The sequence below is a fragment of the Camelina sativa genome, chromosome 4 (genome assembly GCF_000633955.1).
Source record: "Camelina sativa cultivar DH55 chromosome 4, Cs, whole genome shotgun sequence".
Classification (NCBI taxonomy): Eukaryota; Viridiplantae; Streptophyta; class Magnoliopsida; order Brassicales; family Brassicaceae; genus Camelina; species Camelina sativa.
Window position 1 is genome coordinate 25,508,815 of NC_025688.1, and position 18,705 is coordinate 25,527,519.

The following is an 18,705-nucleotide window of genomic DNA, read 5'->3' on the forward strand; positions in this document are numbered from 1 at the left end:
TAAAAAAAATATGAGGAAACCAAAAGTATAATATTTAAGCCTTTACTTTCTTTATTTGTGGGCTTTTTGGGCCTGTGGGCATATTACTTACTAATATCCAAACTGAATTATCAATATATACCCACACCCGATGTTGGATTGTTGGGACACGACCAAAATAATTAAACCGTTTTATTATTTTTTTACTAAATATTTAAACCTGTGTGCTCATAATTTACTTTTAGAATTTATTACTTTTCCATAAAATGTGGAAAAAGTTATCTGTAACATCGCCTTTATGATTCAACTGGAGGCATTTACATATACTGATATACATACTCTTGAAAGATCATATATGATAATATGAATACATACACATACTGTATATGGATACAAAGACATGTATGAATATCAGAATGTTATTTGAAATCATTTGTTGCAACAACCGAGATGTAAATTTTATTTTTGTAACAGTTAAACAAACAAAAATCGACATCTCAGCCAGAGAAATCAAATCTAATGTAAACTATGTGTAAGAGAGAACAAGAAAAGCTAAAGACTTTCTGAATTAGTAGTGTATAGAAAGGTGAATTTTAATTTGTAGCAAATGTGTGGAAGACAGGGCAAAGTCCAAGTGGGTGCCTCCGTACGTCAAAGTTGTCCAACCCGTATTATCGAAAATAATCTTCTTAAGAAAAGTTTTTTGGATTCAAAAGTCCAAGCCATACCAAACAAGACAACGACGTATAAAACAATACGCGACTCATAAATTCACAAAAAACCTACCACCCAAGTCAAACCTATATTCCATTTTTATGAATTCCTGATTATTATGACTTTTTTATAAGCATTTGTATTAATTTATATATCTTGGGTCAATGTATCTTGTATGTAAAGCTTCATATATCTAGAAAGAAAGAAAAAAACCAGTTCCGTACGAGATAGAAAACTAAGTAAAATGGACATGAGATCTCGATTTTTTCATTGGTGTATGGTGGTGATTAGATTTTCGACAGTGTATTATTCTACAGGTTAAGTTAAAACAAATCCTGGTACAAACATTAATATATAGACCTATCCACATCTATTCAAAATGCACCAAATTTTTTAAATCTCATTTTATATAGGGGATTAATTTGGCCGGTTGTTAATTGGTAACTTTTAAGTGTTGTTTTCTGCTTACACACACACAAACCAATTAACGTCGAGTAACCAAATCAAACAACTTGTTACGATTGACAAACGTCATGTTCCGGTGTTTGTTTGTCGTCCCGTTAATGGTAATAATTCAGACACGCACCGTAGTAACAAAACAGCACCCAAACAAGTAATTTTTGACTAAAAATGTCTTCTTTTTTTTTGTCAGCCAAAACGTTTAGGATATTGCCAAAAGACTTCTTATAAAAAATGGGTCACCATATCATTTTGATCAAATAGAATCCAACGACCTTTATCTTTTCGCCGAACTATACCTTTTTTTTTTTTTTTTTTTTTTTTTNTCTCTCCAACTATCAATTTTCTTGATTTTTTCACAAGAAAATCAAGAATTATGCATCGCTCTGTTCTACTCATCACGATTCATGTGTTTAACATAAAAAAGAAAGGAAATTTCCGATTTTGATTTAGCTCCAATTTTGGAAATGGTGTGTTTGTGTAGGTAAGAGCAGCGATCTGTTCGGTCTAAGTCTTTCGAGTCGGAAATCTTCATCGACTGTAGCTGCAGCTCAGAAGACGGAAGGGGAGATATTGAGTTCGACCCCTGTCAAAAGCTTCACCTTTAACGAACTCAAACTCGCCACCAGAAACTTCAGACCGGATAGTGTTATCGGAGAAGGTGGCTTCGGTTGTGTCTTTAAAGGTTGGTTAGATGAGACCACTCTCACTCCGACTAAACCTGGAACCGGTTTGGTCATCGCTGTTAAAAGGCTTAACAAAGAAGGTTTTCAAGGTCACCGTGAATGGCTGGTACAGTGCTTTCATTTCCTCAAACTTGGAGTTATGTGCTGAGTGTGACTATTTGTGTGTGTGTGTGTGTGTGTTTTGAGTCTGATTTGTTGTGTTCTGTTTTGAATTCAGACTGAGATCAACTACTTGGGGCAACTGAGTCATCCAAATCTTGTTAAACTTATCGGTTATTGCGTAGAGGATGAACACCGTCTTCTTGTCTACGAGTTTATGCAAAAAGGAAGTCTTGAGAATCATCTATTCAGAAGTGAGTCCCATGGATCATCTTATCTTTGATGATCACTTCTATGTTTTTTGTTTTTTTTGGTATTTAGGTTCTAATGAAAAATGGTTTTGATGTAGGAGGTGCATATTTTAAGCCACTCCCATGGTTTCTACGGATCAAGGTTGCGCTTGATGCAGCAAAGGGGATTGCTTTTCTTCACAGCGATCCCGTCAAAGTGATATACCGAGACATTAAAGCCTCCAACATCTTACTTGATGCGGTATGTTGAGAAATATATTTTCAAATAAGTAGTTAGATGTCTTTTAAGTATTTTACTGATGACTTTGTTTCCCTTAAACAGGACTACAACGCAAAACTATCTGACTTTGGACTAGCTAGGGACGGTCCAATGGGTGATCTGAGTTATGTTAGTACAAGGGTCATGGGTACATATGGCTACGCTGCTCCCGAGTATATGTCATCAGGTAAAAATCTACCTATCCTCAAATATGAATTATGACTAGTTTGATCAAATATTCTACGAGCATATGGATAATGGTTTGAATCTTTGTTTTGTATCTCCATTTTTGTAATCCATTTCAGGTCATTTGAATGCAAGAAGCGATGTGTACAGTTTTGGAGTTGTGCTTCTAGAGATTTTAACGGGTAAACAAGCGTTGGACCATAACAGGCCGGCTAAAGAAGAAAACCTTGTGGATTGGGCTCGACCGCACCTCACAAGCAAACGCAAGGTTCTCCTAATCGTTGACACTCGGATAGACACACAGTACCTACCTGAAGAAGCCGTGAGATTGGCCAGCATTGCGGTGCAGTGTCTCTCATTCGAACCAAAGTCGCGCCCGACCATGGACCAAGTGGTCCGTGCCTTGCAACAACTTCAGGACAATTTGGGAAAACCAAGTCAGACCGATCCGGTTAAGGATACCAAGAAACTAGGTTTAAAAACTGGTTCTAAGTCATCCGAAAAACGGTTTCCACAAAAACCTTTTGGCAGGAACCGCGTTTAAGCTTATAAGATTCGGAAAACAGGTCAAGCTGGTAACTGAATTCCAGGATGAACATTTTTCCGGTGGGTACTTGAAACTGCGTACATATCCGTTTTGGACGGATTGAACACAGTTCTGGACAAACCGTGCATGTGGAGAATGATAACGAATGCATTACATTTTTTCGGTTACATGTCCCATACCAGAGAACATGTTTGGCCTTAGGCTTCCTTGTATGCTGTTTATATCGAGTGAAGTATATATGATGAGGTCATTTTTGCCTCTTGTGTTATAACACTCTTTGTATTTTTGTTCTTTCAATTTTTTTCCCTAACCGTAATTTTGAATTCGAACTTTTTTATATATATATGATATTAGCCCAAAATACTAGTAGAAGTTAAATTGATACAAAGAATAGCAAAAATCCGAATTCGAGTTTTATTGGCTACTGAAATTATACACTATATAGACATTATTGAATAACGTATTGTATATTTGTATGGATGTAAAGTTATAACAATGGTCAATTTCTATTTATCCCAACTAATCTTCTTAATCAAAATTTGGAATGTCATTTAAAATCCAACCTTACGATATATTTGCATCAAGTTACAAACGAAAAGCAAAACACAACCGTTTTAACACTTTAATTGATGGCACAGGGTGTCTTACAAGATATACACAAACTCTGATTTGGTTTCAGTGTTAACATTTTGGTATAATTCGGTCTAATTTTCCCGGTTAAGAATTACTGAAGTGCAAGTGAAGAGTTCGTGCCGCTTCTTGATTCTGCATTCAAACTGCGTGACGTTCTTTCGGCTTATCCGCTTAGTGAGCAAAAAAACTAATCGAACTTGAAGTCTTGAAGAGAGAGTTGCATAGAGGTTTTAGCCGCAGAAGAAAAGGGTTTACTGTCTTCTTCTTCCAAGTTCCAACTTCTGAGTGAGTGATCGAATTCGAAGCTATGATGACGACAACAACCAATACCATGGCTATGCTCCAAAACCTAGTCTTCTCTGTTCCCATCTCTCGTATGGTAGTGCGTCGTCACTCCTTCGCTACCGCCTTCGCCGCTGCCGCCACAACCGTCGTACCTTCTCCTAAACCGGCCTCAACCAAACCGGCGCGTACTCCACACATTGACTCGCAGGTTCTCCTCGGAATGACGGAGCCTGAGCTTCAACAGCTCGCTATCAACCTCGGTCAAGTAAAGATCCATTTTTTTTTCAATTTAAGAATGATTCGGGTTGATTTAGTCGATAAAGTTCTGATTTTTTAATTTTGCAGGAAGGGTACAGAGGGAAGCAGCTCCATCATCTCATTTACAAGAGGAAAGCTAGTAAAGTTGAAGACTTTAGCAATCGTGAGCAAATTCACACCAAGTTCTTTGTTTTGTCTGAATATTTTCATCTTTCTTGACATTAACCAATCTTCAATTTCAATGATGCTTTAAAGTGCCACAAACGTTTCGTAAAGAACTTGTGGATGGTGGATTTAAAGTGGGAAGATCACCCATTTACCAAACTGTTACCGCAACTGATGGTACCATTAAGGTAACTTTGTCTGTCAATGTTGAGATTTTTTCTTGCTTAAGTTTGTGTTTGATTAAGTCTTTAAGGTTTCTGTTTTGTTTTTCTTTCGTATAGTTGTTGCTAAAGCTTGAAGATAACCTATTGGTCGAAACTGTTGGTATACCTGTTCAAGAAGAAGAGAAGGGCATAACGCGCCTCACTGCCTGTGTCTCTTCCCAGGTGGATTTGACTTTCTTATTGTTAGAGATTTGTTTTTTTTTTTGGCTTTTCATAATTGAAGTTATAAAACTGATGTCTTGGAGTTCTGCTTTAGGTTGGATGTCCTCTGCGTTGCTCCTTTTGTGCCACGGGAAAAGGAGGGTTCTCAAGAAATCTTCAGCGGCATGAAATTATTGAGCAGGTTTGCTTCTAGTACTACCTCTTGTTTTCTGCAGTTTNTTTTTTTTTCAATTTAAGAATGATTCGGGTTGATTTAGTCGATAAAGTTCTGATTTTTTAATTTTGCAGGAAGGGTACAGAGGGAAGCAGCTCCATCATCTCATTTACAAGAGGAAAGCTAGTAAAGTTGAAGACTTTAGCAATCGTGAGCAAATTCACACCAAGTTCTTTGTTTTGTCTGAATATTTTCATCTTTCTTGACATTAACCAATCTTCAATTTCAATGATGCTTTAAAGTGCCACAAACGTTTCGTAAAGAACTTGTGGATGGTGGATTTAAAGTGGGAAGATCACCCATTTACCAAACTGTTACCGCAACTGATGGTACCATTAAGGTAACTTTGTCTGTCAATGTTGAGATTTTTTCTTGCTTAAGTTTGTGTTTGATTAAGTCTTTAAGGTTTCTGTTTTGTTTTTCTTTCGTATAGTTGTTGCTAAAGCTTGAAGATAACCTATTGGTCGAAACTGTTGGTATACCTGTTCAAGAAGAAGAGAAGGGCATAACGCGCCTCACTGCCTGTGTCTCTTCCCAGGTGGATTTGACTTTCTTATTGTTAGAGATTTGTTTTTTTTTTTGGCTTTTCATAATTGAAGTTATAAAACTGATGTCTTGGAGTTCTGCTTTAGGTTGGATGTCCTCTGCGTTGCTCCTTTTGTGCCACGGGAAAAGGAGGGTTCTCAAGAAATCTTCAGCGGCATGAAATTATTGAGCAGGTTTGCTTCTAGTACTACCTCTTGTTTTCTGCAGTTTATGGATTATGTGAATTGAAATATGTTCAAAGGAATCTTATTTGGATTGGAATGATGATCAAAAAGAGAGCATGGTTACAGATTTATGAATTTGTGGTTTGGTTCCAAGATAAAAACACTTAGGCTCAGATCTTAAGTAGAATACATTATGCAATGATTCGAAGAAGTCTATTGATCTGATCGTAAACGTTTCATCATAGAGACGCAGAAGTGTTGAGAAATAGATGTTTGTTCCCACTTGAGTGACCCGGGAGAAGAATTCTTAGTAAAAAATGTAAATGTGGCTTGTGTTTACAAGTTTAATTTTAAAAGTCTAGGTGTTGGCTATTGAAGACGTGTTCAAGCATAGGGTGACAAAAGTGGTTTTCATGGGAATGGGTGAGCCGATGTTGAACCTAAAGTCAGTGCTTGATGCTCATCGTTGTATGAACAAGGTAAGCCAATTTTGCATTTTGACATAGTTCTGTGTAAATATAATTGAAGTTCTTGCTAAGTATCTAGGCACTGTAAATTAATTGGCAAGTCAACACAAAGACTTGACCATTAAAAAATCATGTTGCTGTGCACAAGTATATGATTTTATTGCTCTGCATAATCGTTAAACAATAAGACATAGCACTCACTTGACAGCAGTGTGCTTTTCATTTACTTAGGACATTGAAATCGGGCAACGAATGATTACAATATCAGCAGTAGGTGTTCCAAACACAATCAAGAGACTTGCCTCTCATAAGCTTCAGTCGACCTTAGCTGTCAGGTGCGTCCTCATCTTTCTGCTTTTACTCATGTGTTGGTCAAAAACTAAAATGATTCTTTGTTACTTTAATCAGCTTTCTTTGGTCAAGATACCACAAACATATCATGAATGCTTAATTTCTAATCATGTAACATATGCTATATGCTCTGGATCAGTCACATCTTATTGATTTTCATGTTTTCATATTATTTACTTACTCTTGAGCTGTTCTTTTGGCGAATCAGCTTACATGCGCCAAATCAGAGTCTCCGGGAGAAAATTGTTCCAAGTGCCAAGGCTTATCCGCTAGAAGCAATTATGAAGGATTGTCGTGATTACTTCCAGGAAACAAATAGACGTGTCTCCTTCGAATATGCCCTTCTAGGTGTGTGAGACTTGCAATGAAACAAATTTTCTGTTTTGTCTCCCACGTTACATCACCTAATATAAGTTTAAAAATGATGATGCAGCTGGTGTCAATGACAAAGTTGAGCATGCGGTGGAACTTGCAGAGCTACTCCGTGAATGGGGTAAAACTTATCACGTAAATTTGATACCTTACAACCCGATAGAAGGATCAGAGTACAAGCGACCTTACAAGAAAGCGGTATGTTACTAACCATTAAGCCTACGCATTTGTGTTTTTGGTGTTTGAATTCAGAACCTCATTGAAAACTACAAATAAAAGTTCCTTAAATCGCTTCTTTAAACCAAATGTGCAGGTCCTAGCGTTTGCAGCTGCATTGGAGTCGCGTAAGATAACTGCCAGCGTCAGGCAAACAAGAGGACTTGATGCAAGTGCTGCTTGTGGTCAGCTGAAGAATAAGTTTCAGAAAAGCCCTGTAATTGCTGAGACGGATAGTCAAGAATCTCAGCCAGATGCAGAAGCTGTCGCGTGTTGATGTCCTCGATTGCACAAGTCTCTGGTTTTGCCATGGGACTATGTTTTGAAAACAGGCATGACTCGATGACGAAAAAGTAAAATTTGCCTTTAAAGGTTTGGTCGGTCACTACAGCTGGGGATGAAGAGATTGAAGCACGTTTGAGAACTGACGACTCTTGACATTAGTTTTATATATGTTTTTGGCCTATATGTTTGTGATGTATACTTTGGTTTATTATAATTGTGACGAGGAAGCCAATTTAATAGTGTTATCCTATGAATGATATTAACAGATCAAATCCATACAAACTTTAAATACATGACCTGAATTATCATATTTCTCCTTTAACACGCATACACATATTATGTCCATCAAGGGAGTATATATATATGATTCTTAATAAGTTTACGAATGGGTAAAATATAACTTATATAATTGATTAGAAGGTGAAACCACAAGCGATGATAAACATAAATTTCCTTTAAAAGTGATAATACAAATGTTAAAAATTATTATAAAAACAAAAATTACAAAGCAAATGTAGTAGAAAATAAAATTTGATTACAAAATCAAAAGTTACAATTTTTTTTGCATATCCTGAAATATAATATTACATAAACTTCAAAAGCAATCAGATATAAGTAATTGTATTAGCAACTATTCACTATATAATTAGAAAATTCTTTATTTGAATAATATTCCTGCAAAATTTATGAATCTACTTGAATATGTTCAATGAATTCTCTAGTTTATTTTTAGAACAAAAAATCACTCCGCTATGTTGAACTTATAATCCGCTATGTTGGACTTAGAATCCGCTATGTTGGACTTAGAATAGTGAATGGTTAGATGTAAGTAAATGAAAAATTCGCTTGGAGAGAAAAATCACAACAAAACCTTGTTGGTTGATCTTGGAAAGAGATCTCAATATTCCGATGACACCAAAAACAATCGGGACGGGCAGGACGAAAGAGACACACGGCTGGTGAAAATTGGTCCCCAGCATGGAAAATAAGACATGAACCTATAAGACAAGAACATGTTTTAGACGACGCTCGGCTCAGTAAACAAAAGAAAAAAAGTAAATGAAAGTACCTTTCTATAAGACAAGACCATGACTCGATCTAACGGCGGGATCTGATCTTAGAACTCATCTCTGCTTTTGTGTCAAGATGGAGTTACAGATCGTACTTGCAGAGCTAGACGGCGCTCAAGTTTAACTCTTTTGTGTATTTGACGTCAGGCTTTGCCGTTTTAGGTTTAGGTTTATGAGAGGTCGAGAGTTGGGTTTATATAGTCTCAAGGTAAGGTTTCCCTGTTGGATACCCTAATTTTTCTTTTTAATGTAAATAGTACAAAAGCCTTTTTCGATGAAACTAATGTACACTGTATTATATTATTTAAAGTTGGATATATTTTGTAAAAGCTGTTTACTTATGTACATTTTTAATTTTTTTATAATTGGAAAAAAATATAATGATTCTTGACTTTTTCAGAAGTAAATATTTGAAATTCTGGTATAATATATTTTGAAAATATTTATGTTTATAAAAAGAAAAGTATATTAAAAAAGGAAACAAATTAACATTTTTATAACTGAAGAATAATATATTGATTATTGACTTTTTTAGAAGAAAATATTTGAAATATAAAGAAAAGAATATTTAAATATAAAGGTAAAATATATCATGAAAAAAGGAAAGAAATTAATCTTTTTTATTTTGTAATTCCTTATTTGAATAAGTCTTTCTCTGTTTCTCGGCTTCTCAATTTCAAAGGAGTAACTTTATATGTTTATAAAATAAAATAAAATTTTAGTTTGTTCCGTAACAGATGCTAAAATCTCATACATTTCACTTTTTACCATACACAATATATTTCATTTTATTTAGAATATTCTGTATGATAGCTATATACGTGTGTGTGTCCAGTGTTATATTTAGCTACGTAACTGTTTGTAGTGATTTGGACAATAACACCTAAGGCCAAACTCCAAAGTCCAAAGCATTTCAAAAAAATATTAAATCTAGATATATATTTTTTTAACTAATTAAGTTCTAACTTGGAAATAAATGATCTCGTGAGTTGACAGACACGATCATGAAGCTTTCCTAATTAGGCGAAACATGTATTGTAAAGATTGGTCTTTCTTTATTTGCTGGATAATAATAAATTAATAACCGGTGGTTTCTGGTTAGTGTGGTTAATGTGAAATTCCATATCATTTTAATCATGGTCATTTATTTTGCATCCTCGATGCTCCACCATTACTCTAGATTGCATCTTCGTCTTAGATAGATCAATTGTTTGTTTTATTGAATTTTTATTTGGGTTATAGTATGATCCATGATTCGGTGGCATTGGTTTCTAAGCTCAGAGATTCTAATTTGATTTTTACCTTTGATGCCGTTCAAATGCTTGTTTGATTCCATTTGTCATGAGATTTTTTCTAATGTATCTTCCCGAAACGAAACATGTTAGACTATCAGATTCAAATGTAACTTTTCTTTCTAAGAAAACACAACTTAATAAGCCACAAACATTAATATAATCGATGTGTAGCCTAGTGATCGAACTGCAAGAATATCAGAAGTACATAGCGACGAAACTGGTTATTTGATTGAGCAGTGAAAGGTATATAAATAATGAACAAAAAAAGAAGAAGAAATTTTGCTATTAATAATGAAACTTCATACAACATAAGACTCGGCCAAAAGACCAGTACAATGATAAGAGAAAATTACAAGTGAAGAACTCATGAATTGATCACCTTAACACACTCACGTACACATCTTCGCTTCTTCGTCTTTCTTGCAAAATCACTTATCTTTTGTAATTTCCTTCATCACAACCATGTATCTTACTCTTTTGCATATCCTAGAATATGTCTACTACTACAAAGATGATCAGAATTCATCTCTCTTTTGCATATTCTCATATATGCCAACTATCTCAATGATATATCAAGATCCATCTTACTCTTTTGCATATACTTGAATACCTATATAGGATTTGATGACCTATGTTTCTACCATTCGATCAACTAATTCTACAACTTGTTGATATGGTAAAGACTAAAACATAGATCTATATCCCATTTCTACCATCTGATCAACTCAAACTATCCCACATAAATCTTTCATTTGAGATAAAATTCATAAAACCAAGTGTTTCTAGCTAATGGTGCTAAAAAATCTAACCAAGTTTCATTATCTCAAAAGTGACTTTCTCAATATATATATATTATGGATAGTTTGAGTATCACCATTCGCTTGGAGAGAAAAATCACAAAGCCATGACGTTTCAACTTGAAAACAGCCGTATGTATTCCAATGGCACCAAAAACAGACAGGTTGAGACGAGACACCGTATCATCGAAGATATTGTCATTAAACCAACTAGTCAAACTTAATCTCATTCCTAGTCCCCAACCTAGCGCTACTGGCTACTCAAAGGAAGAACTAGCTAAAAAGTACCTTAAGGTGTGACAAGATGTCGAATCAATCTAACAGCAGAGATCTTCGAACCCCATCAGTGTAACAGCAGATTAAGACCTTTTAATCCAACACAACTTTTGTATTTCACCAAAGTGGCTCTTTTCTCGATCTCTTTTTAAGGAATGAGTTTGCAGAGCTTGGCGGCGCTTGCCGCTTATGTTTTTTTTTTTTTGATGTCACGGCTATAGGTTTAGGTTTCTGAAGTCCTAATGAGTGACGTGGGTGGGTTTATATATTAAAACGTTTCCGTCATACTACATTTTTTTTTAATCCAAAAAATGTGAGTGATCTTATAATTTTCCGAAAAAAAAAAATATATGTGTAGTTTTAAGCATGAAATTTTGAATGTAAGTCATGTATAGTTTTTTTTTGGCAATCACATAATGTAAATTTGAGAAATAACAAGATTGTTAATCACAGATTCACAATTATTACTAGTAACAGTCTATTGATCTGATCGTAAACGTCTTATCATAGAGAGGCATAAGTGTTAAGAAACAGATGTTTGTTCCCACTTGAGAGACCCGGGAGAAGAATTCTTAGTAAAAAATGTAAATGTGGCTTTTGTTTACAAGTGTAATTTTAAATGTCTAGGTGTTGGCTATTGAAGACGTGTTCAAGCATAGGGTGACAAATGTGGTTTTCATGGGAATGGGTGAGCCGATGTTGAACCTAAAGTCAGTGCTTGATGCTCATCGTTGTATGAACAAGGTAAGCCATTCTTGCATTTTGACATTGTTCTGTGTAGATATAATTGAAGTTCTTGCTAAGTATCTAGGCACTGTAAGTTAATTGGCAAGTCAACAAAAAGACTTGACCGTTAAAAAATCATGTTGCTGTGCACAAGTATATGATTTTATTTCTCTGCATAATTGTAAAACAATAAGACATAGCACTCACTTGACAGCAGTATGCTTTTCATTTACTTAGGACATTGAAATCGGGCAACGAATGATTACAATATCAACAGTAGGTGTTCCAAACAAAATCAAGAAACTTGCCTCTCATAAGCTTCAGTCGACCTTAGCTGTCAGGTGCGTACTCACTTTCTGGTTTTATTCACGTGATTCATGTGTTGGTCAAAAACTAAAATGATATTTTTTACTTTACTCAGCTTTCTTAGGTCAACATACCTCAAACATATCATCAATTCTTAATTTCTAATCATGTAACATATGCTCTGTGATCGGTCACATCTTAATGATATTAGTGTTTTCATATTATTTACTTACTCTTGAGCTGTGCTTTTGGTGAATCAGCTTACATGCGCCAAATCAGAGTCTCCGGGAGAAAAATTGTACCAAGTGCCAAGGCTTATCCGCTAGAAGCAATTATGAAGGATTGTTGTGATTACTTCCAAGAAACAAATAGACGAGTCTCCTTCGAATATGCCCTTCTAGGTGTGTGAGACTTGCAGTAAACAAATTTTTTCTGTTTTGTCTCCCACATTATATTACCTAATCTAAGTTTTAAAATTGATATGATGCAGCTGGTGTCAATGACAAAGTTGAGCATGCGGTGGAACTCGCAAAGCTACTCCGTGAATGGGGTAAAACTTATCACGTTAACTTGATACCTTACAACCCGATAGAAGGATCAGAGTACAAGCGACCTTACAAGAAAGCGGTATGTTACTAAACCATTAAGCTCAAGCATTCGGTTTTTGGTATTTGAATTTAGAACCTCATTAAATAAATACAAATAAAAGTTCCTTAAATCGCTTCTGTTAAACCAAATGTGCAGGTCCTAGCGTTTGCAGCTGCATTGGAGTCACGTAAGATAACTGCCAGCGTCAGGCAAACAAGAGGATATTAACACTTTAAGATTGTAAAAGTGATTTCTCATTAACCGTAGAAATGTACACTTACAAGAGTATATATACAGGTATTAGTACTACGTAAAAGGAAGCTTAGCACTCCTCTTATTCTATACAATATATATATGTTAATATACCCCCCTCAAGCCAAAACTTCCCGTGGAAGAAAGAGGCTTGAAACTGATAAACGGTTGAGAATAGAGTAGAACGGAGCCGGCTGCAACGGTTTGGTAAGGATGTCAACCAGCTGGTTTTCAGTAGAGACATGTAAAACCTTCAGAAAACTACTCTTAACCCGATCACGAGTGACATGACAATCAATCTCAACATGTTTAGTTCGCTCATGAAAAACTGGGTTATTGGCAATGTGCATTGCTGATTTGTTGTCACAGAACAGCTTTGCAGGACAATCAACCTTGATATGCAAGTCCTTCACCATCTGATCAAGCCAAAGAAGTTCTTTCGTGGTGACTGCCATGTTTCGGTACTCTGCTTTTGTGCTACTGTTACTGCAAACATCCTGTTTCTTCGACTTCCAAAAAATAAGAGAAGTACCCAGAAACACACACATACCAGTGATAGAACACCTACTCTCCAAACAGGTTCCCCAATCAGCATCAGAAAAACCATTGAGGCATATATCCGTATGAGCAGAGAAGAATAAACCTTGTCCAGGGTTAATCTTGAGATACTTCAGGATACGAAGAGCAGCTTTGTAGTGAACATCAGTTGGACAAGACAAGTACTGGCTCAAGCGATTCACCGCAAATGTAATATCGGGGGGTGTGATGCACAAATATAACAGGCGACCAACAAGTTCCCAATAAGGCCGATCATCAGATAAAAGCGTACCTGAACCTTTAGTCAAGACCTTCTTGTAGTCCATTGGGGTTGATTTTGGCTTACAACCAAGAAGACCAGAATCAGCCAGTAAGTCCAAACAATACTTCCTCTGACAAACAGAGATCCTTCTGAGTTACAAGCAATCTCCAAGCCTAGAAAGAAACGAGCAGGCCCTAGATCCTTAGTCTTGAACTGTCGAGCAAGAGCCGCCGTGATGCTCATAACAGCCGCATCATTATTGCTGACAATTAGTATATCATCAACGTAAACCAACACTGCAGTGTAGAATACGTTAGTTTCCTTAACGAACAACATATCATCAGCAGGAGATTGTTCAAAACCCTCATCAAGAAGCGCCTTAGATAAACATTTGTACCATTGGCGAGAGGCTTGCTTCAAACCATAAAGAGACTTATGAAGTCGACAAACTGGATTTGGTGGAAGAACGCCAGATGTCGGTGTATATCCTTCAGGCAAACTCATGTAAATCTCCTCCTCCAAGTCACTATGCAGAAATGCATTAGTAACATCCATCTGAGTTAAGCTCCAACCCATCTTGGTAGCCAACCCTAAGACAAGCTTGACACTAGCAAGTTTAGCAACAAGTGAAAAAGTATCAATATAGTCAACACCTTCTTGATGTGTGTATCCTTTGGCAACTAGACGGGCCTTGTACCGTTCAATAGAGCCATCCGAGTTATGCTTAATAGTATAAACCCATTTGCAGCCAACAACGTTCTTACCCGGTGGCAATGAAACAACAGAAAGAGTCCCTGTCTGCTCCATAACATCCATTTCCACATCCATAGCTTTGGTCCATTTCAGAGATAGTATAGCTTGTTTAAAAGTTTTGGGTTCTGTTTCAAGAGTTATAGAAAGAACATATGACTGATACGAAGGATTGATAGTAGAATAAGATAAGACAGAACAAAGTGAGTAAGGAGTGGTAGAGAGTTTCAAAGGAGAAGAAGTTGAAATTTGATTAAGAGAGTGATGATAGTCAGATAAGTAACATGGAGCCTTAGTATTCCGTCGTGGCCTGGCACTTGGTAATGAGACCACGCCCCAGTATCCGCAGTAACAGTCTCTGTAACCGGAACAATGACACTAGAGTGTGTATCGGGTGAAGGAGCATGTGACGAAGTAGATGTGGATGCATGAGATGGTGTAGATAATGCAGGAAGAGAAACATCAACCGGAACAGATAATGGCAAAATAGCATCACCAAACAAGTCCACATCATGAGTAGCATGCTTGACATTTTGAAAAGGGAAAATGGTTTCATGAAAAATAACATTTCGAGACACAGAGACAATATTAGTATCAAGATGCAAAACTTTATAACCTTTATAACCAAAAGAGTATCCTAGAAAAACACATTCAGTAGCACGAGGACTAAACTTGTGTCTATCCTTTTGTAAAGTGGAAACAAAACAAAGACAACCAAAATTTTTGAAGAAAGAGTAATCCGGTTTCTTTTTAGCAAGAAGTTCATAAGGAGTAACATTGTTCAAAACAGTAGATGGAGTTCTATTAATCAAGAAAACTGCAGTCAATAAACAGTCACTCCAATAAGCTAAAGGAAGATTTGATTGAAACAAGAGAGAACGAGCCACATTGAGCAGATGTTGATGTTTACGTTCAACGACAGAATTCTGTTGTGGTGTATAAGCACAAGAATATTGATGAACTATGGCATGTCTACTAACCAAATCAGCAAAAACAAGTTCAGGAGCATTATCAGTTCATATTTTCTTAATAGTAGTCTGACATTGATTCTCAACCAGTTTAAGAAACAAAGGCAATTTGATTGAAACTTCACTTTTATTATGCAATAGGTAAACCCATGTTACACGACTGTAATCATCTACAATGGTGAGAAAAAATTTAAAACCTTCTGTAGATTCTATAGCAAAGGGACCCCAAACATCGAGGTGAATAAGATTAAAGGGAGTAGAGGACCTATGACCACTAGACTCAAAAGGAAGACGTTTTTGCTTAGCTAAATGACATATATAACAAGGAGACTCAGAGGACAAACTACACAATGATGATATACCCGGAACATGCTTTAACTTGTCAGAAGATGGATGTCCTAGGCGTTGGTGCCACAGAGCTCCATCAACCTTCAAGGATCCAGAAAAATGCAACTCAGACAACTGATGATCTCTGCCGTATATGTAAAGATTGTGAAACAGATATCCTCTACCAATCATCAATCCCTGAATAGGCTCCTGAATATAGCAAAACAATGGATAAAAATGAGCAGAATACTGGTTATGTTTTAACAAAGAACTAACAAAAATCAAGTTAAATTTGAAAGATGGAACATGGAGAACTTCATGCAATGTTAAGGATGATGATAAATGCACAGTGCCACTATGAGTAATATCCACTCTAGCATCATTTGGCAACGTTACTGTAACCCAGAGACTGATGTAGTCTCATGAAAAAGTGTCATATCAGAACAGACATAACTTGTGGCTCCTGTATCAATTATCCATCTACCATGAGGTAAATTCGAAGAAAGGGAAGAGAGACATTGATGTTGGAAAGTAAGTTGGTAATTCTCATAATGAAGAGATGTAGAAGGAAAAGAGGTAGGAAATTTAGTCATACCAGAAGATGATTGAGGATCCATTACACCATGATCTGTAAGAACAAAGCTTTGGGGAAGGAGCAGGCTGTTCTGAAGACGTGACATGAGCCTGATACTGTTGAATCAAAGACTGGATTTGATCGTTATTGAGCTTAGTAAGATCCAAATTGACAGCATTAGTCGCAGGAGAAGCTGCTTGATAAGCCGTAACAGCATTGGCCATCGGTTGAAGTTGAGATTTTGTCTGAACAGACTGCGATGGAGGAAACGACTGCGCTGGCTGAGAATAAGATCCAGCAGATCCTCGAGGCTGAGAATAAGATCCAGCAGATCCTTGAGGCTGAGAAAACGAGTTGAATGGTCTCGAAGGTTGAGAACCAGATGAGAAACTCTTATATCCGGGGATATAACCTGGAGGATAGCCATGAAGTTTGAAACACTTCTGAACAACATGACCAAGCTGACCACAATAAGTACACAATGCGCGATTAGAAGGATAAGGTCGGAAGTGATTCTGCATTGCAGCAAAAGCTGCATTATCATAAGATCCATCAAACGAGGACTGATTCAGAAGAGGATAAGCGGCTGAGGAAGCAGGCTTAGAATCAGAAGCCTGAAAGATAGCACTATCAGCTTTTGGTGTGACACTCGTCTGTCGCTCATCCTATGTGACCATATTGTAAACTTCATCAATAGAGGGAATCGGTTTAAACAGCAAGATGTGGCGCCTGGTTGATTCATAAGAGGCATTAAGCCCCATAAGAAACTTAGTAACCTGACTTCGCTGTTGCAACGTCTCCTATATACCAGCTGCATTACACTCACACTTTCCACAAGTGCACAAAGGCAAGTAAACATAATTCTTGTATTCCTCCCAAAGAGTAACTAAGGCAGTGTAATAGGAAGTTACATCCATTGAACCTTGCTGAAGCAAACTTAATTGTTGCTCAATCTCATACACACGAGGAGCATTATCTTGTTTGAATCTCGACATCAGACTTTTCTAAATCCCTTATGCAGTAGGAATATACAACAAACTAGCTCCTATTTTCTTGCTAACAGAGTTGATAATCCAAGTCGTAACCATATCGTTGCAACGAGACCAAGATCCATAATCACGATGATTCTCAGGAGGTTTAGAAACTGTACCATCAATGAAGCCAAGCTTATTGCGGACATTGAGTCCCATGCGCACAGAACGATGCCACGAGTGAAAGTCTGCTTTGGTGGTTAAACGATCGGAGGCTAAAGCCATTCCCGCATGATCGGAGCTATGCAAGAAATAAGGATTGTTGTACAGATCTGTTGATGAATCAGTTGGATTCGCACGAATCGGCAATGATGGAGCCATGAATCGAGCTTGGGAAACTCAGAAATCAAAAGATAAGATCAAAAACAGAAAGAAAGATGAAAGAGTGGAAGAACAAAGTTGAAGATAGAAAAATAGAAGATTCGCGAAGAAAGTGAGAATGATTTGTCGATTTGAGGCACTCATTGAACAATTCAGAGATGAAAACGAAGATAGCGAAGGTCAAAAAGAAGAAATCAAGAGGATATCACCATTGAAGAAGATGGATTAAGCTCGCGAAACTTCAAGAATGAGAAAATTTTTTTGTTATGCTCTGATACCATATTAACACTTTAAGATTGTAAAAGTGATTTCTCATTAACCGTAGAAATGTACACTTACAAGAGTATATATACATGTATTAGTACTAAGTAAAAGGAAGCTTAGCACTCTTCTTATTCTATACAATATATATATGTTAATAGAAGACTTGATGCAAGTGCTGCTTGTGGTCAGCTGAGGAATAAGTTTCAGGAAAGCTCTGTAATTGCTGAGACGAATTGTCAAGAATCTCAGCCAGATGGAGAAACTGCCGCGTCTTGATGTCCGGGATTGCACAAATCTCTGGTTTTGCCATTAGATGCTCTGTTCAACTTTGTTTTGAAAAGTAGACAGGCATGACTCAATGACGGAAATGTAAAATTTGCCTTTAAAGGCTTGGTCGGTCATTACAGCTGGGGATGAGGAGATTGAAGCGCACGTTTGAGAACTGATGACTTTGACATAAGTTTTATATGTCTTGGCCTATATGTTTGTGATGTGATGTATACTTAGGCATGTCAATTAGGCCCAAAGGCCGCGGGCTGGCCCGGCCCGGTCCTGAAAAATACCGGGCTCGGGCTTAAATATATATGTTCAGAAAAAATCGGACCTTTCAGGCTCAGCCCGTTTGGGCTATAGGGCTTTTCGGGCTTAGCCTGACCGGGTTCGGGCTAGCCCGAAAAGCCCTTTAACAAATATATTTGTATTTTTTATTAACATTTTTATTTGATTAATGATTTATTGTAAATAAAGTTTTAAACTATAATCTAAGTTTTCATATTTACTTAATAACCTTGCTTAATATTTTTAAAATTTTTATATATGATATTTTATATGAATTATAT

At 36.6% G+C, this 18,705-nt stretch overlaps 3 protein-coding genes and 1 long non-coding RNA gene across 4 annotated transcripts in view; 3 read left to right on the forward strand and 1 right to left on the reverse strand.

The window, feature by feature from the left end:
* Positions 1-3,503, forward strand: part of LOC104784286 (serine/threonine-protein kinase BIK1-like) — a 5,006-nt gene extending 1,503 nt beyond the window's left edge. The window contains exons 5-9 of the mRNA XM_019244236.1: positions 1,606-1,944; positions 2,056-2,191; positions 2,287-2,429; positions 2,511-2,634; positions 2,753-3,503. Of these exons, the coding sequence (XP_019099781.1) occupies positions 1,606-1,944; positions 2,056-2,191; positions 2,287-2,429; positions 2,511-2,634; positions 2,753-3,177 (1,167 nt within the window). The 3' untranslated portion in view covers positions 3,178-3,503. The remainder of the gene's footprint in view (positions 1-1,605; positions 1,945-2,055; positions 2,192-2,286; positions 2,430-2,510; positions 2,635-2,752) is intronic.
* Positions 4,020-7,772, forward strand: LOC104782422 (probable dual-specificity RNA methyltransferase RlmN). The gene is made up of 10 exons (XM_010507344.1): positions 4,020-4,363; positions 4,444-4,519; positions 4,612-4,709; positions 4,803-4,907; positions 5,002-5,088; positions 6,194-6,310; positions 6,530-6,633; positions 6,858-6,997; positions 7,083-7,219; positions 7,335-7,772. The coding sequence occupies exons 1-10, from the start codon at positions 4,121-4,123 to the stop codon at positions 7,512-7,514; spliced, it is 1,287 nt and encodes a 428-aa protein (XP_010505646.1). The 5' UTR covers positions 4,020-4,120; the 3' UTR covers positions 7,515-7,772.
* Positions 7,959-8,796, reverse strand: LOC104782421. The gene is made up of 2 exons (XR_767008.2): positions 8,592-8,796; positions 7,959-8,520 (listed from the first exon to the last, which is right to left on the reverse strand). It is a non-coding gene; the product is annotated as an uncharacterized LOC104782421 (long non-coding RNA).
* LOC104784287 (probable dual-specificity RNA methyltransferase RlmN) lies at positions 10,829-18,483 on the forward strand. Its single transcript, XM_010509336.2, has 7 exons — positions 10,829-10,978; positions 11,588-11,704; positions 11,924-12,027; positions 12,233-12,393; positions 12,483-12,619; positions 12,737-12,801; positions 18,028-18,483. Exons 1-7 carry the CDS (start codon positions 10,829-10,831, stop codon positions 18,140-18,142), a joined length of 849 nt encoding a protein of 282 aa, XP_010507638.2. The 3' UTR covers positions 18,143-18,483.